The 26,020-nt window shown below is 31.9% G+C and overlaps 1 protein-coding gene across 1 annotated transcript in view; it reads left to right on the top strand.

The window, feature by feature from the left end:
- NBEA (neurobeachin) overlaps positions 1-26,020 on the top strand; it is a 699,286-nt gene that overhangs the window by 121,254 nt on the left and 552,012 nt on the right. Inside the window, 2 exon segments of the mRNA XM_074303499.1 lie at positions 6,257-6,454; positions 7,166-7,299. Coding sequence (XP_074159600.1) covers positions 6,257-6,454; positions 7,166-7,299 — 332 coding nt within the window.

Raw genomic sequence — 26,020 nt, 5'->3', positions numbered from 1 at the left:
AGGGCTGCTACAAAATTTTTTTGCAGTTTTCCTTTTTTTGTGATCTTTTTAGGATATAGACCCAATAGAAGCACTACTAGATGAAAGGATATGTACAGTTTGATAGCCCTTTGGATATAGTTCCAAATTGCTCTCCAGAATGGTTGGATCAATTCACAACTTCACCAATAAAACATTAGTGTGCCAGTTTCCTCACAACTTTGCTAACATTTATCTTTTTTTTTTTTTCCCTGTCATTTTAGCCAATCTGAGAAGTTTGAAATGGTACCTCATAGTTAGTTGATTTCATTTTTTTAAGGGTAGAGATTAATTTATAATTGATTTTATCTCTTATTTTCTCTCTCTTTTCAAGGCAGTCAGGATTAAATGACTTACCTCCAGGGTCATGCAGTTATAAAGTGTCAAGTATAGCTATAGAACAAATGTTTTCATTGGGCATCTAAAAGAGTTAAATTTATTAACTTCAATTTCAGTTAAAACATTTAAGTGTCTCATGTCTTTCTTACCACTCTTCTTTCCAACTGACCTAAGGAATCATGAACAATCCTGGAAGTAAAAGAACAACCTAGGCTTAATGAACAAAGATTTTGTATAAATTGTAGTTCATAATAGTCTTTGAAATAAGAGTTACTTTTTTTTGTGATAAATGTCTTGAGATTCTAAAGTAAAACTTTTCTTTTTGGTTAAAATGAGCTTATTGGAAGAAGTGTAGTCATACTATTTTATTACCTAAAACTCTTTCAGTGTAGGGAATCAAACTTATCCTCAGATTTATTTTATACAAACAGTACTAATCATAGATATAGAAATTTTGAATTTTGTAGCATAGTTATGTTATAATTGTGCCCTTTCATCCTCTAGCTGCAACCAGTTGAATTTCCAGATTATGGTAATGATTTGTACTTTATCATGTTTTTAAAATAATACATTTTTAAGCATGATCCAAAATGAGAGGATTATTAATAAAGAAATCATGAGTTATCAATCAAATGATCAAATCATTCAGTCTTCAATACTTTTATATACATATTTTGCATAAATATGTATGTAATTAGTTTAAATTTGGTCCTTTGAATATTTGGGGTTACTGACAAATCAACACTCTCTTTCAATGTAAGACTTTTTTGGTTGAAATGTTTTCTTGGAAGTTAGACCATCTATATGGATCTTAGTGACCATGTTTAATAAAGCTCTAGAGTAGTTCCCTGATGATTATTAGCTATTTGTCAATAATCGAATAGTTAAATGTTGCAACAGAAAATTGAACAAATCTTCATGGCTTGGCAGGAATTGGACATTTTAGGTTGAAAGATTGGATCTTAGAACTGAAGGGGAGCTTATAGTTTCTAAGTTTATCTTGTGGGAAAAAAAATGAGAAAACCAGCACTCATAGAAATTAAATAGTTTCTTCAAGGCCATGTAGTTAATGTGAGGTTTGGTAAAGAACCCTAATTCATCCTGATTTCTTAATCCAGTGAGTTTTCTATCATATCACAATGAATTCTTTATATCCTCATATTGCAGAGATATTGTCGCATTATATAGAGATCTCTTCAGGTGATCTTCTTGGAAAGAGGCCAGGAAATTGAAATGATTAGCAAAAAACTTGCAAAAGAGTTAAAAAAAAAAAAAAAAGCTTCAAAATATTCATTGTTTTATCATTTATATTCATACAGATTACATGATGATTCTTAATAGATGTTTTTCATGAATTATTTAATTCATTAATTAGTTATTTAATCTTCAAATTTAATGACCAAAATTTTGCTGATTGAGCATTTCTGATATTAGGATATTGATCATTCTGATAATTATTCTGATATTAGGATATTATTTCTGAGTATTGTGATATTACACTAATTCTCAGATGAATTTTCATTACTAGGCCTTTAACTAACTGTAATGTTTCCAGCTTGGTAGGAATAATATAATATAAGGTGATCTATTTTTAAAATAGGAAGGATTTAAACCATACCTTAAAATTCTCCACCTATAGAGATTGTGGCAAATGTTATAAAATATTCTATTCATGAGATTAAAAAAAAGTAGGTCACTCTCTTTTTGCAGTTAAGAATTAGCCATACCAAAAAGACTTCTAAGATCCTATTTAACTTTCAATTATGGTTTAAAGAATCTGTAATGATGCAGTAAAGTAACTATATGGACAAGTATACATATATTGTATTTAACTTATACTTTAACATATTTAACATGTTTGGTCAAATCTGCCATCGGGGGAAAGGGTGAGAGGAAAGAGGGAAAAGTTGGAACAAAAAGGTTTGCAATTGTCAATGCTGAAAAATTACCCATGCATATTTCTTGTAAATAAAAAGCTATTAAAAAAAAAAGAAGAAGAAGAAGAATCTGTAATGATAGTTTGAAATTTGCAATACGAAAGAAAGATATTTTGGTAATTTTTTTTTTTTTTTTACAAGTTTTGAGGATTAAAAGAAAAAAATGAAATAGCCTTTACTCTTAAGAAACTTCTATTTTATAAATAATATATAATATTAATATACACTTAATTTGAGAAAAGAGAGAATATTTATAATAGCATTAGGGAAAGATTTTACTGAAAAAGTGATATAGACAGGATTTGAAGCAACTAAAAAATTCCATTTGGAAAAAATATTTTCAGAATTATTCAAGTACAAGGTAAAATATGGAAATCTGAATAAATAATAAGGTAATAAGATGGCAAAAATAGTTGAAACCATATTTTAGAAGCCTGTAAATGTTAAACTGAGATTGTTATTTTATTGTTGTTTAGTCATTTTAAATTGTATTCTCTTCTTCATGACCCCTTTTTGGGTTTTCTTTGCAAAGTTACTGGAGTACTTTTCCATTTCCTCTTCTAGTTCATTTTACAGAGGAGGAAACTGAGGTAAAAAAAGGTCAAATGACTTGCTCAGGGTCACATAACTAACAAGTGGGAGTGCACATTTGAACTTCATTCTTACTGACTTACATGCCCAGTGATGCATCCATGGTACCCATCTAGCTTTTTCAGCAGAAAAAAATGAGCTAGCCAGACCTTGTTTTAGGAAGATAATGTAGGCAGCTGGTTGAAGAGTGGTTTGGAGATGATCAGTCATGATAGAGATTAACTAAAACTTATTCTAAATAGTTCACTTGAGAGATAAAGTCTGAACCAGATTTCTTATATTGAGAGTAAAGAGAATGCTCATATAAGATGTATTCTGAAAATATTATTAAAATAATTTGGCAACTAAATAGACATAAGGATCGAAGGAAGTGAGAAGAGTCAGTTATTATATCCAAATTTAAAATTGTGGACAAGGGTGACTAGAAGGATGGTGGTGTCTTTCAACAGAAATAGGGGAATTTGGAGGAGGGGCATGTTTGAGTGGTATTCTATTTGAGAACTCTTCAAGTAGACATTCCCCAGAGAGAGACAACGTTGAAGTCTTATTTGGGAGAAGCCTTAGGAGTAGAAATCTTGATCAGAGCTTTTTTATATAGAGAAAAATTAATCTATAGGAGATGGTAGTGAATATACATAGATAAATACAGAAACATGTAAATGTATCTGTACATTTGTATACAGATATATACATACACAGTTGGGCCAATTTTTCAGAGAATCCAGAAAGAATTTACTTAAGGCTGATTAAAAATAAAATGAAGGCTAATTAAAGAGAAAAGTAATTTCTTTCGTAACTAATGAATCAAAGAACAAGACTGGAAAGGCATAAAGGGATTTTATGTCAGAATAGAAAATATATGAAAAATCAGGACAGATGCCCTCTTAGTTATTTTTGATTAAAATAAGAAGTAAGATTCTCTTGTGGATGAATGAGGTATCATGTATCAATGGGAGATAGAGAGGGGACTTGGAAAAGCTTCGTCTTGAATAATGAAAAATTAAATAATTTCTCTGTATCACAAAGGGCAATCTCTGTCTTTATTCAATTTAGTTAAAGTTTTGTAACTTACTCCACAGGCATTATACAATAAAGCAAGGTTGATAATTGTCACATTTTTGAATGCTTAAAGCATAGAAGAAAAATTAAGATATAAGTAGGAATAGTTTGAATGAACTTCATACTTTTAAGGGTCTATAATTTTATCTCTGTGGATACTTCTTTCATCAACATGTATTCGAATACTTGGTGTTTGATACTTAAGTCTTTCAAAATTACTATGTCCAATCTGGTGATGTTTCTCCAAACACAGTTAAACCTTACTAAAAGCCTTTTCTATTTGATTATTCCTGTGTGTGCAGCTGGTGCTATCTTAAAAAACCCAGGCCACCTCTGTACCTGATTGCTGCATTGAAGATGTATTTAGAGGACTTTTGAATTGCAATTTTCAGTGACTGCATGTTTTATCTCTCAGATTTAAAGAGTATAAGTAAATAAGAGTATTCCCTAAATTAAGCATATACATTCAGTGCCACACTAATCAGTCTAATACATGATTATTTTGTAAATTGAGCTGGAGGGATGAAAGGATATAGAGGAAATAATGAGACAAATAGGAAAGAAGGAAATCAGATCTTGGAATATCTTACAAAGCAATAATAATCAAAATGACATAGTGTTAGTTAAATAATAGGGGAGTTAATCACTGGAAAAGATCAGGAATACAGTGTACAGAAGTTAAAATCATATATTAATATAGTTTGATTCAATCAACCTAGAGACCCCACTTACTGGATTAAGTATTCACTATTGAACAAATATTGTTGTTGAGAAATGTGGGAGAAATGTGGAGAGGAATCTGGCAGAAATTAGACTTAGACTAGAACTTCATCTCACTTAAGTTTCAAATGAATTTATTATGTATATTAAAAAACAAACAAACAAAATATCTCCTGAAAGATTTATGCATAGGGGAAGAGTTAATGATCAAACCAGGGTTAGAACAAATCATGGAAGATTAAATTAGCCAGTTTTCTGGCACAATATGAACTAGAACATTATTAAATTTTCAGTATGTACAGTTTGATCTCAGAAATAGGGGAAATATGATAAATAAAGGCTGGACTTATTATTATTATATTGATTGTCTAGACACGAAGTGATATGGAAAAAATGTTTGTCATCTATATTTTTTTTTCCTGGGGAGCTGTTTGTTAAATATTTACCTCTGTAGTTTTTGATCAACTGGACAATTTTCATTTCATAAAATTAAAATGTTATGGCACAGATAAAACCAATATTGTTAAAATTAGAGGGACGGTAGTTTATTAGGCACAAAAAAAATCATTGCAGAAAAATTTCTCTGATAGAGATCTTATTTTTTAAAATATGAAAGGAATTCAAATTTATAAAAATAAGGAAGCAGTTTGTCCATTGACAAATGATTAAAGGATTTGAATAGAAAGTTTTCAAAAGAAGAAATTCAAAATATCGTGAAATATGAAAAAAAGTTCCAAACCACTAATAATCAGAGAGATGTCAATGAAATCAATTTTGATGCCCCGCTTTACACCAATCACATTGACAAGAATGACATAAAAGGGGAAATGACAAATGTTGAAAGGAGTACAAGAAAATAATTGTGAATTAGTCCAATTCTTTTGGAAAGCAATTTAAACAGCTCCCTTAAACAGTGCAGAACTTTTGGCTCATGGGTATTACTACCAGGCCTATATACCAAAGAAAAGAAAAAAAAACTATATGTATTCTCTCTATCTCTGACTGTCCCTGTATCCTCTACCTTCTTTCTGTATGTATGTGGGGTAATAGTTATTTTTACAATAAAAAAGAACTGGAATTAATGAGTTGCCTATCAGTTTTGAAAAGTCTAAAAAAAATTGTCATGGGATTGTAAAGAAATACTTGTTGTACCATAAGAAATGCATAAAGGAAATGTTTAAAAGAAATCTAGGAAGATTTATGTGAACTAATATAGAATAACTGAAGGAAAAAGAACTAGTTTATATGATAATAACATTGTAAAGACAAACACCTCTAAAAGACTTGAGAAGTCTGATGTATACAAACCCACCCTAGAACATGAATGATGGTGCATTTTGTTAACCGTCTGCCTAAGAAGTATTGGAATTAGAATTAGGATACAGAAATCGGACAAGTATTTTTGGATAATGCCAGTGAAGCAATTTGTCTTGCTAACTATGCAAAATATTTTACAAAGATTTTGTTTTACTCTTGTTTTCTTAAGGGAACAAATTTCAGGGAGAGCAGTGCTTGACAATTGGGAAAAAAATGACTGAATATTCTTTGTTGTTTTTAATTTCAGAACATTAATTTCCTATTGTTTTTTACAGAGCACTTTCAAATTTAAATCTGAGAGTGATATTCACCTTGCTGAACATCATAAACAGGTTCTATATGATGGGAAACTTGCAAGTAGTATTGCTTTTACATATAATGCTAAGGCTACTGATGCTCAGCTATGTCTAGAATCATCACCCAAAGAAAATGCATCTATTTTTGTACACTCTCCTCATGCTCTCATGCTCCAGGTTGGTTTTCAAGCTCTGTTCAGTGTTAAAAAAGACATAATCTAATGTTTACCATTATAATCTTTGCCCTCATTTAACTTTTGACTTTTCTAAGTTTAGTTATTATCTATTATTTTCTTGGGATAGGATTTTCTTCTGTTTCAGAATTTATCTTATCACTTTTTAGTAGTAATTGAACACTGTCTCTTTCTGAATAATTACAATATATAGCTTAATTAGACTCTTTGTTAGGAATGTAAAGTTTTATTAGTATAACCTACTTATTTCATATAAGCAGTATGATATAATAATTACGAATCCAAGTTCCTGGATTCATATTTCAATTCTGACACATCACTACCATGACGTTAGGCAAATTGTTTATAGAATTTGAGAGTAGAAAAGGATCTTAGAGGTTAGTTCATACATTCAAGTTGAATTTTCAGGGGTCCTAGTTTTTTCATCTGTAAAATTTTGTAAAATATTGGGATGGTCTAGAAAGACTATCAGATCCCTTCTTGATCCATGTCCAGTTCAATATATGATCCTACTTCTATTTTTATATGATGTTATGTTATGCTATTCTGTATTATAATATTTAATAATTATATGTTAAGATTTACAGGCTATTTATAAAGGATGTTGCCTGTATGTTAATTTGTAAATATATGGTAGTACATGCTTATGGCAATATTAACTAAATAGTTAATGCTTATTCTGTTTCTTAAACAGGATGTGAAAGCTATAGTAACACACTCAATTCACAGTGCAATTCATTCAATTGGAGGTATTCAAGTACTTTTTCCTCTTTTTGCACAACTGGACAACCGTCAACTCAATGATAGTCAAATGGAAACAACAGTTTGGTAAGCTTTCTTAATTATATGTATATACAGTTATTGATATTTAACAGTTTTGAGATCATTGGTGGTGTACTTTTTTTAAACAAATCTTAAAATCTGGTTCATGACTTTTGAAATGTTATGTAAAGTTCTAAAGACACTCAGACTTTCCTAACCACCTGAATGGGGAATACTTATTAGATATGCTATTAGAAATTCTTATCAGTTCAAGCTCTATGATACAATTTAGAGTAAAAGTGTAGGCTTACAGTGACCTTTGCAACTTTTTTCATTTGGGTTACGTATAGGAATTTTGCTTAATTGGAAAGAATATTGAGAAAATGCTTATTTATTTATATAATTATTTGACTGAAAGGTATATAATTTTATCTTAATGAAATTGCTTTGTAATTCTGTTGTCAGGGCACCGGGTAAGAAGCATATAGATTAGTGGGTTTTCCAGCCAGATTTTTACCATTTGTTAATTATATTTAAAAAAAAAAAATGTGATCTGCCCATGGTTTACATAACACCATTTATTAATGATGGTTTTAGAAGCAAATTCTTAAAAGTTGCTTTTCTATTTAAAAATAATTCAATTAATGCAGTCCAATTTAATATTACACATTAGAATAATATATGCTAGAAAAAAACGTGAAATGAGAAAGCTATATATGAAAATTTCATTTGTTGTTAGATTAATTTAAAAGAGAAATGCGATATTGGCACATCATTGTTTTACTTGGATATCAATACAGGAAAATGCCATGAATTTTAAATAAATAAGTAAATGTATGTATATGTACACACATATTTGAAACTCATATTTGATAATTTTTAAATTGGAGACTAATTAGTAAATTTAGGTGTAATGAAAAAGCCATTGTTATTGAATTTTCATTTTGCTCATTCAGCTTATAGCATTATAGTAAAACAATCTCAATAATACTGCCCATAATAGAAATATAATATCTGTTTCAATCAAATAAGAGTTAATAAAAAAGGGACTCAAATTATATCATGCAACTGCCAGATGTTTGATTATTTTTTTGTTTCAGTATATTATGTAAAGAAATACAGTAGTTGTGTGGTTTGTTTCTGCTGTGATACAAACTTAATTTGTTACTCTTTATAATTTTTATTACCTTTGTTTTTTCTCTATAGGGTATTGTTCTTGCTTTATTGAGAGTTATACTTAAATGTAATCTGATATCATTATTGTACTCTGAACAATTTTTTTTAAAATTATAGCCTGTTTGATAACATATGCATGGATAATTTTTCAACGTTGACTTCTGTTCCAATTTTTCCCCTCTTTCCCTCCACCCTCTCCCCTAGATGGCAGGCAGTCCCATACATGTTAAACATGTTAAAATATATGTTAAAAACATGCATGCATATTTATACACTTATCTTGTTGCACAAGAAAATCGGATTTAGAAAGAAGGTAAAAATAACCTGGGAAGAAAAACAAAAATGCAAGCAAGCAATAACAGAGTGCAAATGCTATGTTGTGGTCTACACTCATTTCCCAGTGTTCTTTCTCTGGGTGTAGCTAGTTCTGTTCATAACTGATAATTGGAGCTGATTTGGATCCTCTCATTGCCAAAAATGGCCACTTCCATCAGAATTGATCCTTGTATTGTATTGTTGTTGAAGTATATAATGATCTCCTGGTCCTGCTCATTTCACTCAGCATCAGTTCATGTAAGTCTCTCCAGGCCTCTCTGTATTCATCCTGCTGGTCATTTCTTACAGAACAATAATATTCCATAATATTCATATACCATAATTTACTCAGCCATTCTCCAATTGATGAGCATCCATTCAATTTCCTGTTTCTAGCCATTACAAAAAGGGCTGCCACAAACATTTTTGCACATACAGGTCCCTTTCTCTTCTTTAATATATCTTTGGGATAAAAGCCCAGTAGAAACACTGCTGAATCAAAGGGTATGCACAGTTTGATAACTTTTTGAGCATAGTTCCAAATTTCTCTCTAGAATGGTTGGATCCTTTCACAACTCCACCAACAAATGCATCAGTGTCCCACTTTTCCCACATCCCTTCCAACATTTTTCATTATCTTTTCCTGTCATCTTAGCCAATGTGACAGGTGTGTAGTGGTATCTCAGAGTTGTTTTAATTTGCATTTTTCTGATTAATAATGATTTGAAGCATCTTTTCACATAACTAGAAATAGTTTCAATTTCTTTATCTGAAAATTGCCTGTTCATATCCTTTGACCATTTATCAGTTGGAGAATGGCTTGATTTCTTATAAAATAGACTCAATTCTCTATTTTGAAAATGAGGCCTTTATCAGAACCTTTATCTGTAAAAATGTTTTCCCAGTTTATTGCTTCCCTTCTAATCTTATCTGCATTAGTTTTGTTTGTATAAAAGCTTTTTAATTTGATGATGTGAAGGGCTAAAACTCTTGAGTCAATGCAATGGGGCCAGATAATCTAGCACTTGAGGCTAATTACTGATTGGAGAATACTCTATTAGCTTATACTTGGAAAATGGCCCTTCCCACTATGCTGTACTGGCTCAATCAATTGTTGTATACAGAGAATTGTGGGAGGGGCTAGGAGATACAGTGAGACTAGCATCTCTCTTCTGAGAGAGAGAGACAAGGACTAGGTGAGATCACAGAGATTCTACGCGTCCACTCTCTTTACTTCTACGGCTAAAGACCAAGAATAAAGACTTTTGCTTATCCTGACTCTAGCTGATTCTAAGGTATCCAGTGTGCTAGCGCAGTCACCACATGATATAATCAAATTTTTCTCTTTTATGATCAAGAATGATCTCTAGTTCTTCTTTGATCTCAATTCCTTCCTCCTCCACAGGTCTGAGAGGTCAGCTATTCTAAGGTCTTCTAATTTATTTATAATCTCATTCTTTCTGCCTAAATCATGAACCCATTTTGATCTTTTCTTGGTGTACAGTGTTAAGTGTGGGTCAGTGCCTAGTTTCTGCCATACTAATTTCCAATTTTCCCAGCAGTTTTTGCCAATAGTGAATTCTTATCCCAAAAGTTGCGATGTTTGGGTTTGTCAAAAACTAGATTGCTAAAGTTATTGACTATTTTTTCCTGTGAACCTAACCTATTCCATTGATCAGCTAGTCTATTTCTTAGCCAATACCAAATGGTTTTGGTGACCACTGCTTTATAATATAGTTTTAGATCAGTTATAGCTAGGCCACCTTCATTTGATTTTTTTATTTTTTTATTAGTTCCATTGAAATTCTTGACCTTTTGTTCCTCTATATGAATTTTTTTTTCCTCTTAAGTCATTAAAATAGTTTCTGGAGACTCTGATTGGTATAGCACTAAATAAGTAAATTAGTTGAGGTAGTATTGTCATCTTTATTATATTCGCTTGACCTATCTAACAGTATTTAATATTTTTCCAAATGTTTTAGATCGGACTTTATTTGTGCATAAAGTGTTTTGCAATTTTGCTCATATAGTTCCTGACCCTCCCTTGGCAGACAGATTCCCAAATATTTTATATTATTGATAGTTATTTTCAATGGAATTTAATATTTTAAAAAATGGAATTTCTCTTTGTATCGCTTGCTGTTGGATTTTGTTAGTGATGTATAAAAATTCTGAGGATGTATGTAGATTTATTTTGTATACTGCAACTTTGCTAAAGTTGTGGATTATTACTAATAGCTTTTTAGTAGACTCTCTGGGGTTCTCTAGGCATACCATCATATCATCTGCAAAAAGGGATAATTTGGTTTTCTCATTACCTACTCTAATTCCTTTAATCACTTTTTCATCTCTTATTGCTGAAGCTAGCATTTTTAATACAATATTTAATAGTAATGGTGATAGTCAACAACCTTGTTTCACTCCTGATTTTATTGGGAATGGTTCCAGTTTATTACCATTACATATGATACTGATGGTTTTAAATAGATGCTACTAACTATTTTAAGGAAAAGTCCATTTATTCATATACTCTCTAGTGTTTTTAATAGGAATGAGTGTTGGATTTTATCAAATGCTTTTTTCTGCATCTATTGAGATAATCATATAGTTTTTGTTAATTTAGTTGCATGTTAATAGTTTTTCTAATATTGAACCAGCCCTTCATTCCTGGTATAAATCTTACTTGGTCATAGTGTGTTGTCCTGGAGATGATTTCCTATAATATTTTTGCTAATATTTTATTTAAGATTTTTGCATCATTTTCACTAGGGAGATTGGTCTATAATTTTCTTTCTCTGTTTTCATCCTACCTGGTACAGGTATCAGTATCATGTCTGTGTCATAAAAGCAATTTGGTAGTACTCCTTTAATCCCTATTTTTTTCAAATAGTTTATATAGCATTGGAGTTAATTGTTCTTTAAATGTTTGATAGAATTCACTTATAAATCCATCTCGTCCTGGGGATTTTTTCTTAGAGAGTTGATTAATGCTATACCACTTGGTGCATGTAGGTGTAGTATTGTTATTGCTTCATCATCTATGCTACCCTTTAGCAATATATAGTTTCTTTTCTTATCTCTTCCAATTAGATCAACTTTTGTTTTTGCTTGATCTGAGATCAGGATGACTATCCTGCTTTTTTGGCCTTACCTGAAGCATAGTAGGTTCTGCTCCAGTCTTTTATCTTTACTTTGTATATATCGCCCTGCTTCAAGTGGTGTAAACAACATAATATGTAGGATTCTTGCTTTTAATCCAGTCTACTAACTGCTTCCCTCCCCTTCCCCATTCCCCTTCCCCTTACCCCTTCCCCTTCCCCTTTCCACCTTCCCTTCCACTCCCTTCCCCTTCTCCCTTCCCCGTTCCACTTCCCTTCCTTCCCTTTTTCTTTTCTTTAATATTTTATAATAGTTTTTATTTACCAGATATATGTATGGGTAATTTTACAACATTGACAATTGCCAAACCTTTTGTTCTAATTTTTTTTTTCCTCCATCCCCTTACCCCCCCCCCCCCCCCCCAATCAGGCAGGTTGACCAATACATGCTACATATGTTTTTTTTTTTTAATTTATTTTTATTTTTATTATAATATTATCCCTTGTATTCATTTTTCCAAATTATCCCCTCCCTCCCTCCACTCCCTCCCCCCGATGACAGGTAATCCCATACATTTTACATGTGTTACAATATAACCTAGATACAATATATGTGTGTAAATACCATTTTCTTGTTGCACATTAAGTATTAGATTCCGAAGGTATAAGTAACTTGGGTAGAGAGACAGTAGTGCTAACAATTTACATTCACTTCCCAGTCTTCCTTCTCTGGGTGTAGTTATTTCTGTCCATCATTGATCAACTGGAAGTGAGTTGGATCTTCTTTATGTTGGAGATATTCACTTCCATCAGAATACATCTTCATACAGCATTGAAGTGTACAGCGATCTTCTGGATCTGTTCATTTCACTCAGCATCAGTTGATGTAAGTCTCTCCAAGCCTCTCTGTATTCCTCCTGATGGTCATTTCTTACAGAACAATAATATTTCATAACCTTCATATACCATAATTTACCCAACCATTCTCCAATTGATGGGCATCCATTCAACTTCCAGTTTCTAGCTCATGTTACATATGTTAGAGTATAAATTAAATACAATATATGATGTCCAAACAGTTGTTTCGTTGTACAAAAAGAATCAGACTTTGAAATAGTGTACAATTAGACTGAAGGAAATCCAAAATGCAGGCGGACAAAATTAGAGGGATTGGGAATTCTATGTAGTGTTTCATAATCATCTCCTAGAGTTCTTTTGCTAGGTGTAGCTGGTTCAGTTCATTACTGCTCTGCTCTATTGGAACTGATTTGGTTCATCTCATTCTTGAAAATGGCCACATTCATCAGAATTGATCATCATATAGTATTGTTGTTGAATTATACAATGATTTCCTGCTCCGAAAATCACTCATTTCACTCAGCATCAGTTCATGTAAGTCTCTCCAGGCCTTTCTGAAATCATCCTATTGGTCATTTCTTATAGAACAATAATATTCCATAATATTCATATGCCACAGTTTATTCAGCCAATCTCAAATTGATGGACATCCACGTAGTTTCCAGTTTCTGGCCACCACAAAGAGGGCTACCACAAACATTCTTGCACATAGAGGTCCCTTTCCCTTCTTTAAGATCTCTTTGGGATACAAACCCAGTAGCAACACTGCTGGCCTACCCTTGAACAAAATTTTTAATATAGAAATAGTAGTTGCTATGTAATCTGTGACTAAGTATTTGTCTTAAAATAAGTTAGGTCATAATTTTTTCCCATCTATCATGTATTTATTAAAATATTTACTATATGCAAGAAGTTGTGCTAAGTACTGAATCTTAAATTTTGAAGATTACAGAAGAGAATTAGCAAGATAATGTGTTTGAAAATGTGTCCCATCAAGGAGATAACATATAGCTGATGATGATTTTTTTTTTTTTAATACAATTCCAAAGACAAAAACATCTTTGGTTATTCACCTCTATTCCCTTAGACAAAACTGCCCTTGGTTATTCAACTCTATTCCTCGCAGGACTGTATTTAATATGTTGTCATGCACATTTCTTTAAAAACAAAGTATGATGCTTGCTTATGGTTTAAATAGATGCTACTGACTGCTTTAAGGAAATCCATTTATTCCTATATTCTCTAGTGTTTTTAATAGGAATGGGTGTTGGATTTTATCAAATGCTTTTTCTGAATCTATTGAGATAATTATATAGTTTTTGTTAATTTGGTTACATGTTAACAGTTTTTCTAATATTGAACCAGCCCTGCATTGGTCATGGTGTATTATCCTGGGGATGATTTCCTGTAATATTTTTGCTAATATTTTATTTAAGATTTTTGTATCACTTTCATTAGGAAGATTGGTCTATAATTTTCTTTCTCTGTTTTTGTCCTACCTGGTTTAGCTATCAGTACTATGTCTGTGTCATAAAAGGAATTTGATAGGACTCCTTCATTCCCTATATCTTCCAAGTAGTTTATATTGTATTGGAGTTAATTGTTCTTTAAATGTTTCCTAGAATTCTTGTAATACTATGATTAGCTTTCCAGAGGTCTTGGGACTAGCCTTCATTTCAGCAGAATAATCACTACGAGAATAGTCAGGGATAAAGTCCAAAGTCTTTATTATCTCCTTCACAGTTTGTCTCCTTTGCCTGGGACCCAGCTAGCTTTCTGGAGGCCCTCCAGAATGGGTCTTGGTTTCAGTGGAGGAAATGCAGGAGCAAGGCAGCCAACAGAGGCTGGTCCAAGATGCAGTTTCTCTTGTCTCAGTGGAGAAGTGAAGGATTCAAGACAGCTACCAGGAGGTTCTTTATCCTCGAATCTGTCTCCAGTCAGAACCAGTGTTTCCCAACGTGCAAGAGGCAGGAGACTCACCAAGATAGTCTCTATCTTGAAGTCTGTCTCTGGCTGAGTTTGTTCCCAGTGTATATACACTCTATTACAATTACATCATTACAGTATACTGAGTAAAAACCAATCTTTATATCACTAGCGAATCATTATTTGTTGTAAGATTAAATCAATCTTACTGAACTAGAGAACTGACATGCTCAACTTGATAACCATTGTCTTATCAATTCCACTGAATTAACACCTTATTGTAGGATTAAATCAATCATACTGAGTTCCTGACCTTTACAAATTCATATGTAAATCCATCTGGTCCTGGGGATTTTTTTCTTAGGGAGTTGAGTAATAGCTTGTTCTATTTCTTTTTCTAAAATGGAACTATTTAAGTAATTTATTTTCTCTAATGTTAATCTGGAAAATCTATATATTTTTTAGATATTCCTCCATTTCACTTAGGTTGTTAATTTTATTGACATAAAGTTGGGCAAAGTAACTCCTAATTATTGCTCTAATTCATTGGTATAAAGTTCTCCCTTTTCATTTTTGAGACTAACAACTCTTTCCTTTTTTTAATCAAATTAACTAAGGGTTTATGTATTTTGTTGGTTTTTTCATAAGTTTGGTTTTTAATTGGGGTGATTTAATTTGTTCTTTTTCTAGCTTTTTTAGTTGCAAGCTCAATTCATTGATCTTCTCTTTTTCTATTTTATGCAAGTAAGCCTCTAGAGATATAAAATTTTCCCTTCCTACTCCTTTGGCTGCATCCCACAAATTTTGGTATTTTGTCTCATTATTGTCATTCTCTTGGATGAAAATATTGATTGTTTCAATATTGCTGTTTCACCCATTCATTCTTTAGGATAAGATTATTTAATTTCCAATTACTTTTTTGGTCTATTTCCCCCTGACCTTTTATTGAATGTAATTTTTATTGCTTTGTGATCTGAAAAGGATGCATTTATTATTTCTGCCTTTCTGGATTTGAATTTGAGGTTTCTATGGCTTAATATATGGTCAGTTTTTGTATAGGTTTCATGAATTGCTAAGAAGAAAGTGTATTCCTTTCTGTCTCCATTCAATTTTCTCTGTCGATCATTCCTTACTTTTCTAGTATTCTATTTACCTGTATAAGATCTTTATTATTTATATTGTTGTTTGATTTATCTAGTTCTGAGAGAGCAAGGCTGAGATGTCCCACTATTATAGTTTTGCTGTCTATTTTTCTTCTTGCAACTCTCTTAACTTCTTTAGGAATTCAGGTGCTTCATCACTTGGTGCATATAAGTTTAATATTGATATTGTCTCATTATCTGTGGTATCCTTTAGAAAGATCTAGTTTCTTTCCTTATCTCTTTTATTTAAATCTTTTTTTTTTTTTTTTGTTCTGAGATCAGGATGGCTACCCCTGCTTTTTTGACTTCTCCTGAAACATAATAGATTCTGCTCCAGGCTTTTACGTTTACTCTGAATGAATTCTGCTTTAAATGTGTTTCTTATAAACAACATATTGTAGGATTCTGGCTTTTAATTCAATCTGCTATCAGTTTATGCTTTTTGGGAGAGTTTACCCCATTCACATTTTCGGTTAAAACTACTAATTCTGTATTTCCTTCCATCTAATTAACCCCAAATTATGCTTTTCTCTTTCCTTTTCCCCTTTCCCTCTTCCCCAATATTTTACTTATGAGTACTACTTGCTTCAAACAGTCCTCCCCTTTTAGAGAGACCCTCCCCCTTTCTTATAACTTCCTTCTGTTTTACCTTCTATTTATCCTAGTCTTCTCCTCCCACTTTTCTATACAGTGAGAGTAGTTTCTTGGTGAAATCAAATATGTCAATTATTTTCTCTTTGAGCCAATTTTGATGAGAATAAGATTCACATAATGTTCATCCCCCTCCCTTCTTTCCCTCAAATATAATAAATTTTCTTTGCCTTGTCCTGTGATGTAATTTCCCTCATTTTACCTCTGCTTTCCCCTTTTTTCCAGTACAATCCCCTTTCTATCTCTTTTTTAAAAATATGACGATAAAATCATATTATACATGCATACTCTGTGTATATCCATACACAGTTCTCAAGAGTTCTTTTCTTTTTACTTTTTTATGTTTCTCTTGAGTTTTATATTTGGAAATCACATTTTTTGTTTAGTTCTGGTTTTTCATCAGAAATCAATGGAATTCACCTGTTTCATTGAATGCCCATCTTCTGGCAGAAAATGCTCAGTTTAGCAGGGTATTTTTTTCTTGACTGCACTCCAAGTTCTTTCACATTTCACAATATCAGATTCCAGGCCCTTTGATTCTTTAAAGTGGAAGCTGCTCAGTCCTGAGTAATCCTTATTGTGGCTTTTCAGTAATTGAATTATTTCTTTCTGGCTGCTTGTAATATTTTTACCTTGGTCTGATAGTTCTGGAATTTAACCACAATATTCCTTGGAGTTTTAATTTTGGGGTATCTTTCAAGAAGTGTTCAGTGAATTCTTTAAATGGTTATTTTTACCTTTTGATTCTATGACATCCAGGCAGTTCTCTTTGATGATTTCCTTAAAAATAGTGCGTAGGCTCTTTTTCTCATCATAGTTTTCAGGGAGTCCAATAATTCTTAGATTGTCTCTCCTAGATCTATTCTCTTAAGTCAGTTTTTTCCCAATTAGGTATTTTACATTTTTTTTTTTTTTTTTTTTTGGTTTTGTTTTGTTTTTGTTTTGCTTGATTGATTCTTATTGTCTCATTGAGTTATTTATTTCCATTTGTTCAGTTGTGAATTTTAATGAATTATTTTCTTCTTTTATTTTTATTTTTATTTTATTTATTTATTTTTTTTTTTACTTTTTGTATTTGTCCAATTCAATTTTTAAATGAGTTATTTTGTTCTATGGAATTTTTTCCATTTCACAAATTCTGTTTTTCTGGGAGTTGTTTTCTTTTTCTTTTTTATCAGATCTGTCTTTTAATGAGTTATATGCCTTTTCCAAATCCTCTTTTAATGTTTTCATTTCTCATGTCCATTTTTCTTTTAGTTCTCTTTTAAGATCCTTTTTAATTTCCCCTAGGAGAGCATTGTGTGATGGATACTAAGTTTTATCACCTTTTTGGGCTCCATCTGCATACAATCTGCTTTCAGTCTTCTCAGGGTTTGAAATTTGTTCTTCATAAAAGCTGTCTATCGTCAGAGTCCTCTTTATTTTTTATTTTATTTTTTCTTTTTTTTCCTTTTCCTTTTTTGCTTTACTTCAAAACTTAAGAAAGATAGGAAGAGCCAGGTTATGGAAGGCATTAAAAGCCAAGTACAGATTTTTATATTTTATCATTTCACAGCTTTTAGGGTAGTGAGGTTTTCCATGTTTCCTCTACAAGTGCCACAGGCTGTGCTGAGTTAGTGCTGACTGACTTCTGGTGCTGGGTGGGCGGTGCCAGGTTCCCATGAAATTTTGGTATTTCAGAGTTCACTATTTATGTTTTGTGTTTGTGTTGGATGTTTTATAATTTCTCTGCTGATTTACTGGCTTGCAACTAGGGCAGAGTTGCCAACAATGCTGTAGATTCCTCTAGATTCCTCTCTGTAGATTCTCTTCTACAGGGATTCTGTACTACTATGTGGAGTCTGCATCACCCCACTGAGTTCGCTCTGCCCCAACTTTGCACTTAGCCTGCCTTCCTCCATTTCCAATTGAGAAGATCGTTTCTGGCAATCTTCAAAATTTTCTTCCACTGCTCATTTGTTGCACTCCCAATATTCGTGGATTCTGCCAACTAATTCAGAGGCTGGATTTGCTAATTATTCTGAGGATCTTGGGAGAAGATCAGAAAGAAACATGTGTCCTCTACACCATCTTGGCTCCACCCCCAGAAGTCCCAGTCCCTGGATATATCTTCTATTGTTTTTGAAATTACTTCTTTCCCTCTGAAGAGTTATATTTAACACCCCCCCCCAAAAAAAAAATATATATATATATATATATTTTTAAATTCCTTAATAGCAAGTTTTATAACTATAGGATTGATGGTTATCATTGACCAATAATAGCTTATTTAATAAAGTTGACTGTCTAACGCTTGATTGAGTTATATATGAATTTAGAAATATATATGTTGTAGAAAAAAGCTACTAAATTCTATTAATGTAGCTTCCTTGATTATTTCCTCTGTATTATGACTAATCCCATTTCCTTTTTCTATTATTTTAAACATTATGATTTCTATTGTAGTGAATAATTGTTTTTTCTTTTTTTTTTGTTGTTAGTATAATAGCTTTATTTATTCTTATATGAGTTTATATAGATAGAACTTGTGGAAATAAAAAGATCAAAATTATTTCATTGACTTGATCTTTATGACAATCATTGTGATCGTGACTCAATTGACATAATAATAAAAAGTGGTTTGTTTATACTCATTGTGTCTTTACCCGACTATATTCAACATTTATCATTAGAAATACATAAATATTTCTTATAATACTTGGGGTTAATAATATTGAATGACTCTAGCCTTCTTGTTCTTTCTCTTCTTTCCTCCCTTACTTCTCAGTGCAGACAAGTGGACTATAGGCAATCACAATTAAAAAGGAACTTGGATCATTTATCAAACTTCTCTGTAACTAAGACCATCTCTTACAAGTGGACAACTATCTTCAATTGAAAGACTTCCTTTGAAGAGGACCTAAAGCATTCTATAAAATTATTGAGTCAATGAGCATACATATATTAAGCATATACTATGTTTTAGACACTGTGCTAAGATAGCACTGAGTATGCAAAGGAAATCATAAGATAATCCCTGTCTTCAAGGATTCATGATCTAATGGGTTAAGGAAGCATGATATTCATTATCAAGAAACAGCATATATTCATGATTAATTGGAGATAATCAACTGAGAGATAGTACTAGCTTTATGGTATGTCATGGAAGGCTTCTTGTATAAAAATGGCACTTTAACTGAAATGTGAGGAAGCCAGAGAATCTAGGAAGTAGAAATTTGTAGGGGAAAAAGCATTCCGAGCAGAAAGGGACAGCCACAAAGAAAATGCCTAGAATTGAGAGATGTTATTTGAGGAACAACAAGGAGGCCAGTGTTGAGTATGTGGGGGTGAATAGTGTGATAAAACCAGAAAGATAAGAAGAGCTAGATTATGGAAGGCATCAAAAGCCAAGTAGAGGTTTTTATATTTTATCATGAAGTCCACAGATGATCACTCATGTTTATTGAACAAGAGAGTGGCATAGTGAGACCTGAGTTTTATTTAGAATGAATAATCTGAAAGCTGAGTGGTATGTACTAGACTTGGGAATGACTTGTGGCAGGAAGACCAACCAATAGGTTATTTCAGTAATTTAGGTATGAGGGAACAAGGGGCTTATACCAAGGTGGCAACAATGTTAGAGGAGCAAAAAGAATTTGTTATAAAAAAGAAAAACAGACAATGAAATAAAAATAGGGTGAAATCAGTACTGAAGAGGTGAGCCTGGGTGACTTGAGTGATGATGGTATCTGTCATTGTAATAGGGAAATACGGAAAGAGTTGGGTTTGGTGAGACATTTTGTGAGTTTAGTTTTGGACCTAGATATTTGAGTTTAAAACTTAGATGTTTACATTGACCAGTAGGAAGTCATCATGTTGGACTAGAGTGCAGAAAAGATTAGGGATGGATAGATAGATCTAGGAATCACCTACATGGAAATGATGCTTGAAATATGACTTAAAGGATGAATTGCGGTGCCTGGAGTCAGGAAGCCCTGAGTTTAAATGCAGTCTCAGATAGTTACTAGCTGGGTGGCATCTTCTGTTTGCTTCACTTTCTTCTGTAAAATGTGGATAATTGTAGTGCCTTCGTCTCATATTTGCTGTGACGATGAAAGGAGATAATTGTAAACTGCTTGTTCTGGCACTTATTAAGTTCTGGCACCTAATAAGAGCTCTATAAATGTTAGTATTATTATATCACAGAGTGAGAGGAGATGAAGATTTAGGACAGAGCCTTGGGGACACCAGGCATCACCTGCGTAAACATCCAACAAAGGACATTAAGAAACTGTTTTGTGACAAATAAAGTGTCAGAAGAGAGAATGGAACTTATTAAGAATTTAGAAAAAATAGAACTTGACAGCTGATTGGGTATGAAGGAATGAGAGCCATTGAGGAGTTGAGAATGATACCTCATTGAGCCTGATTGACTGGGAGCATGGTAATATCCTTGACTTATCCAGTTTTGGAAAACTCTGATTAGGAATTATAGTGTATGAATAGATCAGTTTTCTACCTTTCAAATAATATTCCATTTAAATAAAACATTAAGACTGACCATGTTATAATGTATGACTAGATCAGTTTCCTAGGTACCAAAAAACGCTTCATTTGAATAAAATATATGAACTGATCATGTTTAGCCACAAACAATGTAGATTCTAATGTTCATAGCAATCATTGGGGCCACAGCCTTCAAAACTTAATCTTAATCTTAATCAAAACTTAATTAAACATAAAATTATAATTTTAAGTCATGAATATACATATAAATTTCCTTTTTGTCTCCCCATTTCTATACAATTTTTTTCCATGATTAACAGCAGTTTTGGAAGAAAAGGAAAAATTATTCCCCAAAGTATATATGTATTGGAATTGTTTGTTGGTGGTCCAAATCAGAGTTTTATGTGCATGTAGTAATGAATATTTATAGTAAATTTATAGTAGTAAATAATATTTACATGCAAGCAGTAATGAATATATTTTAAAATACTTTGAAATTCTAAGTTGTACAAAGATACATAGAGTTCAGGACTCCAAGAAAGAAGAAAGTAAGAAGCTTAAAGTGTTGGAAATAAGTAATAGGAACAGGGAAGCTAGTCTTTCCTATATTCTATCATATCTATTGCAGATGTTGGCGTAACTACTAGTGATTTTTGTTCATTGTCTTTGCTTTATATTAAACTGTTATTTAGTAGAACTAAACAAATTTTGAAAAACCCTCTACCAAAAATATTTTACATTTTAGAGATAAAGATCTCCAAAATAGCTGAACAGTGCAGTTGATACTTTAGCTTCATTTATGTTTATATGTTCCTTTATGGCTTTACTGAATTAACAAATGTTGTTTGTATACCTGACTTGTGCAGGGCATCATACTTAATTATCTGAGAGTTGAAAAAATGAGTGAGAATATTGTCATGGAGTTTTAATTTAATAGAAATATTACAATATAATCGTTTCACTAGCTTTTTTGGTTTAGAGATCCTATTCTGTTACTTTATTATTTTAATGTGACTCGTTCTTGCTTCATTTTTAGCTTTTGTGCAGAAAATCCCTGAGAAATATTTTGAGTCAAAAAATTTATATATTATTATTTGTGTTGTGTATTTCTGTGTATGTATGAAAAGACTAGTGAAATGTTTATCATATACAGACAACACCATAGCCATCTTTTATTAAAGCTACTTATTTCTTTGCTTTTTTCTTTAGGTCTTTTAATAGTTTAATCTTTATATTTTCCTTTAAATATTTTGTTTAGTAACAGTTCTGTTGTATTAAATTATTTGTAGGTTTTTACTTGGCACTTAAAGACATTAATTTTAGGTTACTTTTCTTCATTTGTAGCATTTTCCTTATTTTTTACATTATTAGAGAATTATCATATTGAACAGAAACTCAAATTCCAGGCACACTATTTTAAATATACTGAAATCTAAATTTATATGAAATTGGGACATAGTTTCTCACTTTAAAGAAATATAAATGTTAATTTCTTTTAAATAGCCAATCTGCCCAATGAATTTAAAATGAAGCAGCTAGTTTGCACAGTGGATAGAGCCTCTGGCTTGGAGTCAGAAAGACCTAAATTTAAATATGATATCAGACATTCATTTACTAGTTCTGAGATCCTGCATTAGACACGACCTTTGTAAGCCTCAGTTTCCTTATGTAAAATGGGAATAATGATAGGACTTATCTCTCAGGGTTGTTGTGAGGATCAAATGAAATAAAAATTGTAAAGTGCTTAGCTTAGCTCCTGACCTATGTAAACATTAACTGTTATTGTTATCATTAAAATACTAAACTTGTAAAAGTTCACTGTCATATAAACTTTGGTAAAAGAAGAAACTTCTCCATATATTGTGTGGTTAGTGAGTGAGTCAGCAAGAATTTATTAAATGCTTACTACTTAATTGTTAATTTGTGGGGATATAAAAAGAAGGACAAATTTGGGAAAGACAGCATATAAATAGCTATATACATTATTTTTAAGTCAATTCATCTTTTCTGTTTGTTTACTCATATTTTGGAAGTTTTAAGTTTCATATTGCATAATTACAAATTACTCATTCATATACAAACCACCTTTAATTCAGATACTTAGCTAATATTTAAACTAATATTAATTAAATTAAAATACAATTTAATATTAATATTTAAGAAATAAAATATTTTGTAAAATTGAGCATTTTATTCACTGCCCTTAACAATTCTTTCAAAAGTACTAATGTTGAATTTTTTGGCATGATTTATATTCAAACTTATAGGATATTATTTTTCAAGGACCTATGTTCCCCTGGATATTTATTGTGCATTTTTAATGTTTTGGGGGAATGGGGCTTGGGGGGTTTAGTTGCTTTTGTTTACTGGGGTTGGAGATGTAATAATTTCCTAGTTTAATTTTTTATTTTTAAAAATCATAGCTTTATTTTAGCATCCATTTTTATCATGATCTATCTTCACTTCTGATACTTTTTTCAGTATCATTTCTACTTGCTTTATTTGATTTTTTGGAGTCAGTACTTATATTTTTTTCTATTTTGCTGTTTTTCCAGAAACATTTCTTTTAATTGATTAAATCAAATATTACCATTACTTACTTTTCCTCTTAAATTTTTTATTTATTTATTTTTTTCTTGTTGTCAAAGTCATTCAGTAAACTACAGTTGTATTCCCAGGAATGCAAAGGAAGAGATTGGGTACTAGTCCTGGGGATAATCTGGATTTCCTTAGAAATAAGAATCTAGAGAGTATAGTGTGATTTTTATAGAGCAGCATGCTATGTTGAGGTTCCCCTGAAGAGCCCTGGTTTCACAGTATAACAGAAACCATTTATTAATGGTCAGGATCAATTCCTTTCTCCTTTCTCAGAAGTAATAACTGTAATGTGAACATGTGAAATCCACTAGATAAGAAGTACAGCTACTCTAGATATTAGATACCAAGACAGATCAATCACTGAGGTTCTGGGACATGTTCAGTTTAAGTCAAAACAGTACTTATACTTTTTGGAAGCCCCCCTGATCCTCATGTTTCACTATTTATGCTGTTTAAATGGGAATAGGTGGGAAAATAGAAATCACTGATTCTTTTTGCAAGTGAAAAAGAGATAGTTATGGTCTTTGCATAGACATTCATACTATTCCTCTTTTTCATACTGGAATCTTGCTTGTAGATAGAGGCCTGAGCTGCCTGTTAAATGCAAAGTACTAAAGATTACATTCCCCCCCCCCCTTTTTTTTTTTAAGGATATAATAAGCTGGAGTAGGCAGATTATGAATTTTGATAATAATATATCCTCACCCACCAAAAACTGGTATTAATAAGAAAATACCATTAGCAGAATGAAGAGTGTGAGATATGAGTCATTTATTATTAGTGTGGATTAATTTAATTGGGTTTCTTAATATCTAGCTGAAATATGATGAGGGGAAGCATTTAGGTTTGGGTAGAGGAAAGCAAAGGAGAAGCAAGTAAGGAAGTAAGTTTATGAGACCCTTTGGGACAGGAAAGTCCCAAGTAAGGAGGTCCTGTACATTCCATAATACTTTCTATTGTATTGTATTATCTATAATTTATAGATGTGAATGTCCTTACAGTAATGTAGATTGCAAATTCTTGTACATCATAGTATATAGGCTTTATTAGTTGTCTGTTATCATTCCGTTAGCTGATTCCTGTGACCAAAAAAATTCCACAAATCCCAAACTATGATCTTTTGACTACATATGGTCAGCCTTTTACTATTGGATTCTAAATCCAATGAGATTTACCTTTTAATATAGTATGTTATAGTGCTTATAATCAGAACTTTTCAAACTTAATTGGACCTGTCAGAATTGTTAAGTAGTGAAATGAATGCCATATTTAGAATTATAGAACCTTTCCCACCTACTACTTACTAGCAGTATGACATTAGGCAAGTCACTTTCTTCTGGACTTTAATTACTTAGCCTTTCTGATAAAAGTGTTGGATAAAGGATATCTGATATCCCTTTTAGCACTAATCTTTCTGACTTTATACTCTTATAGTCTATTGAAATAACTTTCCTAAATCTAAAATTTTGTCATGTTAAACAAGTATATGTACGTCAATGATAAGTGTTTTTGTCCAATACAAAAAACTGTATCTCTAATGTTAGGATTTTCTCATTGGCAAAAATACTGCAATATTGAAGATTGTTATCATTTTGTTCAGATACTGAAACATGTATTCTATTTGGATATGGTTGGACTTAAAAGAGAGCCACTATGGAATCCTAGTCAATCAGTCCCCTTTAAATTTCTAGATAAAGAGGTCAGATAACTAATGGAAAGGCCTAGAATTGAAGTGTCTGACTTAGATCCCGCACAACTCTTGATGGAGCCTGAACTGCATTAAAACTATATTAAGCAACCATTTTTTGTTTGTTTGTTTTTGTTTTTGTTTTGCTGAGGCAATAGGGTCAAGCTAGGAAGTATTAAGTGTTTGAAGTCAAATTTGAACTCAGGTCCTCCTGACTTCAGGGTTAGTGCCTTATCCACTGCACCACCTACCTGCCCCCATATTAGGCAGTGTTTAAGGAAATAAATAAAAACACAATAATTTGTAATTTTTTAAAATCAGTATTCAGGTCAGGAGGGATCTCTCTGTATTTGAGTTTGACTCTACTGAGAATCTATAATCATCTGTGCCAATCTCAAAGCTTGGTGCTGAGGATAAAAAGAAAATTAAAAAACCCTGCTTTTAGGGAGCATTAATATGTCTAAATTTAGGAAAAATGATCTTCACTGTGACCTTTATGCTGACTTTTTCTTGTTGCTGGTAGCTTCTTTATTTAGGACAGGTTTTGCTTTTAGAAGGCATTAGTTAACTCCTCAGGTCATTTCTTATAACTTTCTAGAGAAGTGGAATATGTTCTGAATGCTATACAATTTTCCTAAAGCATTTATTAGTGCCAAAATTCATTGGATTATCAGCATATGCCAAAGTAAAGCATTATTGTGTTTCTCCTCTTCCTTTTGCCTATAGTTTTTTAATTCCCTTTGAAACTTTTTATTCTGATCTTAATGAAACCACTAATCCATTTTCTATTGCTAATAGGTTTTACCAGCCTTAAAAATGACTTTAAACTTTTAAATATCTTAAAAAAGAGG

The sequence above is a fragment of the Sminthopsis crassicaudata genome, chromosome 3, assembly GCF_048593235.1.
Source record: "Sminthopsis crassicaudata isolate SCR6 chromosome 3, ASM4859323v1, whole genome shotgun sequence".
NCBI lineage: Eukaryota > Metazoa > Chordata > Mammalia > Dasyuromorphia > Dasyuridae > Sminthopsis > Sminthopsis crassicaudata.
This window is presented reverse-complemented; position numbering and strand designations above follow the sequence as displayed.